Here is an 8837-nt window from a genome sequence, read left to right on the forward strand (position 1 = left end):
AAATGTCACAGCATGCCTAGACCCTGTGCTTCCCCTTCAGTACTGTGGCACTGGAGTAGGGGGACAGGTCATTCTCAGGGATGGGATCAGTCCAAGTTGACTGATAACCCTTTGATCCAAGGCCCTCCCCAGATCACACAGTGTCTTGCTGGCATGGCTACTCCCACCCTAACCAAAAGAACCGCCAGGCATGACAGGGACCAACTCTCAGAAGCCTGGCACAACCCAGACCTCCCTCTGGATAGATAGAATTCTTTACCAACAGGACTGACTGGTCTCCTACCTGCATCCCTCCAGCTGGACTCTTCCAGTGACCAGGATGGGATGGCACATGTGTGCCTTGTCAGCACCAGCACACAGGGTGCTGGGTGTTGGAGAGGAAATGGAGTCACAGAGAAAGATTGACTTGCCAGGCTGGCAGGGGAGGGCTTAGAGGACCACAGGTGGCCTTGTGACCTGAGGAGGGGCCAGGAATCAAGTAAGAGGAGACTGCATATGGGCAGTCTGATTGCCTGAACCCAATCCCACCTGGGAAGGGCAACCAGGTCCAGTTCCTGCCACCTGCCAGCGTGTGGTTCCAGCAGGACACTGCCTCCCGGAACCACAATTTCCCCATCTGTGAACAAGGATCTGTAGAATCAGGTGAAGATTCTGTGAACTATCCCATCCACCCTGTGGGAGCTTAATAAATGGGCCCTGCACTGCATCAAGGGTAAACTGAGGCTCAGGGAGTCATGGAGCCAGGACACAAGTGCTTGCCCCCTGCACAAGAGGGAGGCTCCCACTTCCATTTTTTTTTTTTTTTGGTGGGACTGGGGTTTGAACTCACTACTTTGTACTTGTAAAGTAGGCGCTCTACTGCTTGAGCCATGCTTCCAGTCCATTTTGCTTTGGTTATTTTGGACATGAACTATTTGCTGAAGCTCTCCTTGAACCAGATTCTCTTGATCTCAGCCTCCTAAGTAGCTAGGATTACAGGCATGAGCCACCAGGGACCCTGGCTCTCCCTTCCCCTTTCATTGAGGTTTTTCTCTTCCTATCTGCTGAGCTGGCTGCAACTGGGGGGTGGGGTGCAGACCAGGGACCCCTCCATCTGGAGGGAGGAGGGGTGTGCAGGCTAGAGAGCCCACCATGCAGGAGGCTGGTCTGACAGGAACCTGTAATCACCGCTTTAATGTGATTCTATTAGTTATCGTGACTGTTTTGTGCAGCAGTGTGGAACAAGCTGGCGGATGAACTCCATCAACTCCGAGCCTTCCAGGACTCATCACACCCAGAGCCCAGGATCCAGAGACACTCCACAGCTTACCTGAGGCCACATGCCAAGTGGAAAACTAAACCTGAAACCCATCATTCTAGGCAACCCCATGATGTGTCAGGGTTAAGATGACAAGGCCCCAGAATGGGATGTACCTTAAACAAGCAGAGAGAGTGGGCTTAGTGAGAGGCAGGTAGAACCATAGGGAGCCATGGAAAGTCTCAAAGCAGGGTTAGCAGGGGAATGGAAGAGGCACAGATTTGGATGGGAGGATCCCAGGACCCCATTCCTTCACCCCCAGAACCCCCTGCTGCCCCAAGACCTCTCCCTCCCTCTGCATTCAATTCTGCTCATCCACAATGCCCTCTCAATCAGTTCTGGGGCAGGAGGCTCACTCCCTCAGTAGGCCCTCCCCATCTCTGTGGGTGATTACAGCCTCAGCAAGCTGCCTCTCATCCTTGCTCATTTCCCACATTAGCCTGGGGCACCCACAGAGCAGGGCCATCGAGAGGCTCTCTGCCCCAGTGTTCTTGGTTGCCAATGGAAGAAATCAACTGGATTGAGCAAAGAAGGGATTTTTATTGGCCCTCTAAATGAAATGGTATGCAGTCATAGACTTCAGGTATGGCTGGATCCAAGTGCCTACCTTAGATGTGACCTCATCTCTTAGCTCTGCTATTCCTTTCACAGGCTCTACTCTGAAGGATAGGAATCATCTGTGATTTGCAACAAATTAGGAGCCTTCTGTCTGTGGTGACCTGGATGCCCATGGCCTTTTGAGGGCAGGAAGGATCAAATGGTAGCCAGACTGGGAGGGGAGAGTGCCATCACACAAAATCATGTGGCCCTAAGCACTCAGTGGCACCATGGACACTGAAGTGCAGAGAGAAGAGTCATTCTGCTTGGATCAATACCACCAGGCAGAGCAGGACACAGGCTGGGCTCACACAGGGTATAGACATGGCTTGGGGGGCAGTCTGTGGAGGGGCTCTGGGGCCAGGCCCAAAGGCACAGTCAGAGACAAAGAAGTGAGGAGCTCATATAAACGGGGTGAGGGGAGGGATTGCATTGTGGCCTTCAGGTGATCTGAGAACTGGGGGCACCACAGACACAAGCATACAGTGGCACCTAGGTGCATTCACATGTTACACATGGACACACAAGTGCATAGGTGCACATAGAAATGCACGCACATAGGCACACATGTGAGTACACACCTGGTCACACAGGCACAGGCCCAGAGCCCACAAGGCACTCATGTGGCTACCCATTCTCCATTGTACACTGGCACGCACAATACACAAACACACACATACATCACACACACAGGCACAGGGTGACAGTGTGCACTTTCCTGGCACACATGTGTTCACAGATGCAATCAAACACTCCCATACACACACAGGTGGCCCAAGAATGAGCGACTGGTGGGAAGAACAGAAGCTTGGTTGCCCTGGCAACACATCCTAAGACCCACTGGGCCTCATCAGCATGGCAGGTGGGCAGCAGGTGAGGGGCTGCTCAGGACCCCAACCCTACCAGACAGTTCCTGGTGGCTTCTTGAGGGACTTAATGGTCTGAGCTCTAGGGGATAGTGAGCAAAAAGCCCAGCTTGCAGTTAGAGAGGGACACGGGGTCCTGTCTTGAGAGGTCAGAGGAGACACAAGGTGCTATCCTGAAGAGTCAGAGAGCAACATGGAGTCCTATTCTAGGGGTTCAGAAGGGACACAGGATCCTGTCCTGAGTGGTCAGAAGAGACATGGGGCCCTGTTTTGAGGGGTCCAAGGGGAGACAGGGCCCTGGGTGGACAGTTGGGTCACAGCCTATCCTGAAAGTGTCAGAAGACACCTACTCAGGTTGGTGCTGGTGGATCCCCTCAATCTGAGGAGCCATGCAGTCAGGAAGGGTAGGCCCTGCTCAATCCTGTCCTATGGCCCAACACTCCCCTCTCTGACCCTGCAACCTCTGTACCTCCCTTTCCTCCCCCCATCCATAAAGGGACTGTGGCAGGTGGAGCAGAACTGCAGCCGACCCTAGCGACATATCTCACCCATGCACCCTGGCAAGATTCCCGCAAGGGGATGACGAGTAGCTAGGACCTTCACCGTGCTCATCTTGGCACTCTGCCGACATGGTTCTCCACTTACTCACCCCCCACATTCAGTGCCTCTGGGTGCCCTGTACAAAGAGGAGATCTGGGGACTCTTGGGGACCCAAGAGACCCTGTTGTCAGAGACAGAAATCCTCACAAGCTGATGGAGCAGGCTGAGGTGGGATGCAGAGAAAAGGACATTCCCACCATCCCTGCCTAAGTCTGAAGCGAAGCCCACAGATCAGGAGCCCCGATGCTGGTCTGGACCTCCTGGTCATGCCACAGGATAGACCAGGGCTGGCTCCAGTCTGATTGGGGGCTACTCCTTTTTGGCAGCTGATGGCATCTGAGGGTCCCCAAATGGGAAAGGCCCCAAAGGGGCAGAAGACAGGGACAGCTCTCTCCTGGGGCTCCACTCCCGCTCTGGCTGGGAGGGTCTGTTTGTGACAAAGTCCCGGGCTTCCTGCACCTCCCAGGGTATGGATGGTCCCTGTTCTGTGGGCTGCTGTGAAAAAAGCCAAGGGAGGGCTGTGACAGTGCCCAGCACCCAGATCTGCTGAATAAGTGGTAGCCATTTGTCATACAACAGGGCTGGGGTCTCCCTACTGCCCTGCCTCCATCCCAGACAGCAGAGGACTAGCAGCATCTGAACATGTGAAAAAGGATTTCCCAGTCCCAGGCTCCCCACACGCCTCCCCTAGATTCAAGGCAAAACTCTCTTGTTGCTAAACAGCAAAGCAAGCTGACCTCCACCCCCACATTCCTGAAACACCTTTATTGCACTAAAAACAGCATTTATAAACAATCACATTTGGGGGGGAGGTATCCTAAAGATTTATCCACAGTCAACTTCAAACACAAAGATATCAAACAGTGCAGGGGTACGTATACAAAATGGGTACCCCTAGGGAGAACAGGGAATGAGAGAGATCAGAATCAGAGAACAGGGGAGGCTGTCCATGTAGCCAACTCCATGCAGGACCTGTCTGCCATTGCCCCCAGCCTCACAAGTCCAAGCCCTGAGTGCTTCCCAGGTTCCAGAGAAAACAGGGACCAGGCACTGGATTGGGGCCCAGCTCCAAAGTGCCCCTCATTCTGCACCTCAAGGGAATACAGTTGTGTCTTGCAGACCTTCAGCAAGTGGCACAGGCTCCCTCAAATCCTGGGGTCAGCTCCTGCACCCCTCCCTGGTGGGACTAGGGCATCTGAAGTCAAGAGGGACAAAGCTGGCAAAGGGGGTGACAGCCAAAGAAGGGGCATCCAGGGTCCCATCGAAGTGCCTTGGTCCATCTGCACCCTGCAGGATGCTTCGACTTGTACAGTTTATGGAAAGCCCACAGTAGTAAGTTAAGGACCCACGTAATCACCACAAGGATGAACCCATGCACTTCCCAGCTGCACAAGAAGCCATAACCAGGACCCCTGGTCTGCCCCTCAGTGATGCCACCCACCCACCACAACCAAATCCTTTTACCATGTGTGGAGCATGGAGCATGGAGCATGGAGCGGGGGTTACACTGGCCAAGAGTGCTGGCTAGGAAGGCAGACGGGTGGCTCTGAGGAGTAGGGAAGGGGGACACAAGCAGGAAGCTACACAAGCCCCTGCAACGAGTGAGGTTCCAGACAGCCAGCAGGAGTGGCTAGACAGGCCTGCAGCTGAAAAGCAACAGACCACGGAGAAGGCGTGGAGGAAACGCCTCCCTCAGCAACACGTTCCTCTCTTCTAAGACTTTCTTGCTCCACCTTGACGCTATGCTTGCTCTTCCCACTCCACCTGCCAGGTGTGCAGCTCCAGATGCAATGGCAATGGGGAGCTCTGGAAGTCAGGGCTGCCCAGAACCAGCCGAACAGGGGAAGGGGACCTCCTGCAGCCTGGGGGATGTCACAGGCAGAATGTGGTGTCACCAAGAGGCTCTGAGGGCATCTGGACAGAGCAGGGTGGCAGCAAGGATGTGGGAGAAGACAACATCCATGCAGCTAAGGAAAAGGTTGAGCCCAGTCCAGTACTCGCGACACGGACATGATCCCTGGGCCCCTGAGAACCTCTCCACCATGCCACATGGAAGGGTGAGGCAGTATTCAGGGCCAACAGGGCCCTTTCTCTGCCCCAGCAGCCCATCTTCCTCCAGAAAGATCAATTCATGGAAAAGAACATTCCAGTGACCCAGGAAAGCCCCAGAGCCAAGCCCAGCCTGAGTTAAGCCCACCTCCCCACCTGGCCCCCAGTGGCTGACTTGCCCTCCACACCCCACATAGAGGGGAAACTGGGTTCCCCCTACCCCCTTCATCTGGCCTTACAGGAAGGGGAGCAGGGAGGTGAGGGGCAACTCCTTCTCTCCAAGCAGCGTGTCCCGCTTCAGGCTGCTGCCCTTGTTGACCACCTTAATCCTGAGGGCCAGCTTCCGGACACTGGCCGGCCCCAGGCCGTCAAAGAAGAAGTCCTCATTGAAGACAGGGTGGCGGCTGTTCTTGATGATGGTGCTGCGCTGCTTCTGTAGCTTGCCGGGCACCAGGCACAGCCCCACGCAGCAGTTAATACTGCGCGCATCACAGGGCCGCTCATACAGACCCTCGGCGGCCAGCAGGCGCACCCGCAGACGGGCCTGGGCCGCCTCATACTCGGCCAGCAGCCGTACACTGCCCCTCAGGCCCATCCGAACCGTGTGCTCCCCACGAGGCACCTGGCCTGACTCAGGGCCTGGTTCTGGGGTCGCCCGGCGGGTCAGTCGGCGCCGGACTCCAGGGCTGGTGTCCGGTGTGCTGTCATCAGCCGACAGGGAGCCATGTCGGCCCACTGAGTGCTTGAGCTGGCTCACTTTGGCCTGGCTGTCCTGGGCGAAGCCTTTGAGCAGTGACACAGAACGTGAGAGCAGAGGGGACCCGAATGGGGAGGATTCGGCGGAGGACCCTGTGTCACTCTCTCCACCACTAAAGTAGCGCCCAGGGCTCATGAGGCCACCCCCAGCCTCCCGGGACCCCCCATCACTACCATTGGCCTTGGCACCTGCCCGCCTACGCCCAGTACCTGGGGAGCCCACCTGGGCCAGGGCCCCGTGCTCACTGTGGAAAAGGGACTCCTTGCGCCGCGTGTGGGGGCTCTCAGCCAGTGTGGCAAAACCATAGGATGTCTGGGCCTTGGGTACAGAGGGCAAAGACATGGCACCTTGGGACTGGGGGTCAGCATTGGTGGCTTCCTCAGCCGGCCAGTCCTCAGCACTCTCTATCTGGATGACGTGCCGTGTGGCTGCCTTCAGCAGGCTTCTGCTCTCAGCAGCCAGCTTGGCAGGTAGCCGGGGGCTTCGGGGCGCTCGGCGGGGCGCAGCTGATGCCAGGTTCTGTTCCGATGTGGAAGGGCCCAGCTCGGCCTGCCCCTCGGCCTCAGTGGGGCCAGAAGGCAGCTTGGGGGGGATGAAGAAGTCAGGGATCTTGTCCGGTGTCAGCACATTGCTATACAGAGGCCCCTTGGAGGCCCTGTCCCCGACCTCGCCCCCCAGACCCCGGCCAGCTCCATTCTCCCCAGACCCCCGAAGCCGCTCCAAGAACCACATGTTGGTTTTTCTCATGGGGGCGGCAGGCAGGAGGCCAGGGAAGGGGCAGCAGTGCCCTGGAAGAGAAGCAGGAGTCAGGGGCAGGCCCCCATCCAGGGGGCGGTTACCTGTCAGGGCCCTAGCCAGTAGGGATGGTGGAGGGTCACTCTGGGGGTGTCCCCATCTCTGAGGCCCTCAACAGGGGTATTGGGTTCCTCTTCCCAGAGGGGTGGGCTCAACTTCTGAGCGCCAGCTGAAGAAGGTGGGGGCTGCTGACTCGGGGTTGCTCCCAGAATGCAGCCCCCTCCCGCCCAGCCTAGCCTGAGGATCTCAGCGCGCTTTCTAAAGGGTTCCTTGCTCAGTCCCCAGAGAAGACACGGGGTGTGGGTAGCCCCAGGTGTCCCGGCCCCGCCCCCAGCTGCCACCCACCTGTGGCTTCTCCCGGATGCCGCGCGCAGCGGAGTGGGGGAGGAGGGCAGCGGATCTGGGGTCGCTGGCGCAGCGAGCTGGCCGTCGTCCCCTGACTTGCCTGAGGCCTGGGGTCGTGGCGCCCAGGGAATAGCTCTGGGCTCACCTGCCGGCCAGCCGCGGCGGCTCCAGGACGCGCAGAGCTCGACGACAGACCAGGGCGCAGCTTCGAGCCGGCGGCAGTGCCGTATTTCTCCGAGTGCGGGCGCGCGCTCCGCCCCGCGCGCACTCGCGTCCCCGCAGCCCGCGGCTGGGCGGGGCCTCCAGCATTGGGTGGGGTGGGGTGGGGCGGGCCAGCACCCGGCTGGGCACAGGGTGGGGCCTCCAGCACCCGGCCTGCTCTGTACCATTTCCGGCCAGTCCTGTTGGATTGTATTTGAAGAGCACCGCAGGCCGCACCTGCTACAGTCCCTCCCCAGCCAGTCCCAACCAATAATAGCAATACTAGCGCACTGGATTATTAGCGAGCTGGCTCCCCGCCTGTGTCTCAACAGCTTCCCCCATCTCTAGTTCCCACCCCAGCCATAGTCTGATTGCTGTCCCCTACTTGTAGAGGAGGGTGGGGGTTTCTCTCAGGAGTAAGGGCCAACCCAGAAGTGATGGGCATCTTCAGTCAAGAGTGGAGGGGACTGCGTCTTTTATGGACCAGTGTTAACTGAACCTCTATGTGATATGAACCTGGACGCTGGAGACAGCTTGAGGCAGGACGTGGCTCCCAGCCCTCCTGATCCCCTGTGGAAGGGATGCCCACAGGTCAATGATGCAATGGCATGTGTCCATGGCTCCCAGGACAAAATGCTACCAGGGAAATGGAGGGAGGGAGTGGAAGAAGCAACCAACCCAGCTACTGAAGGCATTGAAGTCAGGGCTCAGATTCAAGCCCAGGGCAGCTCTAGAACCAGAAGGCCCCTCCAGGAGCCAGGCCTCTCTTGCCAGCTATTCACATGACCTGCCAGCCTAGCCTTCACTGCTGCCTCACCCCTCAGACTCCCTCTTGCCTCACTTTCCTCTTCTGGAACCCAGGTGACCACTTCCCCAGTCCAGTCTCAGTTTGTGAGGAGCCAGCAAGATACTATATCACCAGGCCCAACTGGTACCCACCGGACACCTGGCACTTTATTGAGTTATTGATAGACAGACACCTCCCATGTTCCAGGAATATCCCCAAGTGGCTTTGTGACCCAAGCTGGGACAGGGCTAGAATGAGTGGCCTCTGGTCCATCAGCTGAGGAGAGGGTACAGGACTCAAGTCCCCTTCCTCCCTCCTCTCCACTCGTCTTGAGAGCCAGGTTGAATGACCTGGTTGAGAGCCAGAGGTTGGAGATCTGTTGTCCACACAGGTACAGGAGGAAGAGACTGTCCCAAAAGGTCCAGCTCAGCTTTGCTCATCCAGCAAACATTGAGCAGGCCCACTTTGTGCTGGGAGCCACCATGAAGAGCACTACAGAGCAACTGTTTGGCTGATGTTCACTGCACCTGCTGGGCCTGGAGT

The 8837-nt window shown here is 57.4% G+C and overlaps 1 protein-coding gene across 3 annotated transcripts; it reads right to left on the reverse strand.

Moving 5' to 3' along the window:
- Positions 1–4110: 4110 nt before the first annotated feature.
- C2cd4c (C2 calcium dependent domain containing 4C) lies at positions 4111–7559 on the reverse strand. Of its 3 annotated transcripts, none has more exons than XM_074054462.1 (3): positions 7307–7559; positions 5649–6954; positions 4111–5222 (listed from the first exon to the last, which is right to left on the reverse strand). In XM_074054462.1, exons 2-3 carry the CDS (start codon positions 6911–6913, stop codon positions 5174–5176), a joined length of 1314 nt encoding a protein of 437 aa, XP_073910563.1. In that variant the 5' UTR covers positions 6914–6954; positions 7307–7559; the 3' UTR covers positions 4111–5173. The 3 variants fall into 3 exon arrangements, with proteins under 3 accessions (XP_073910563.1, XP_073910564.1, XP_020018802.2); XM_074054463.1 differs by having other exon boundaries at positions 7452–7545; XM_020163213.2 differs by lacking the exon at positions 4111–5222 and having other exon boundaries at positions 5645–6954.
- Positions 7560–8837: the final 1278 nt, after the last annotated feature.

Source organism: Castor canadensis, chromosome 14 (genome assembly GCF_047511655.1).
Source record: "Castor canadensis chromosome 14, mCasCan1.hap1v2, whole genome shotgun sequence".
Taxonomy (NCBI): domain Eukaryota; kingdom Metazoa; phylum Chordata; class Mammalia; order Rodentia; family Castoridae; genus Castor; species Castor canadensis.

Coding starts and splice junctions, on each gene's coding strand:
- C2cd4c (XM_074054462.1), bottom strand. CDS start 6,913: ATGAGAAAAACCAACATGTGGTTCTTGGAGCGGCTTCGGGGGTCTGGG. Junction 5,223..5,648: donor ACCTCCCTGCTCCCCTTCCT/GTAAGGCCAGAT, acceptor GACATCCCCCAG/GCTGCAGGAGGTCCCCTTCC.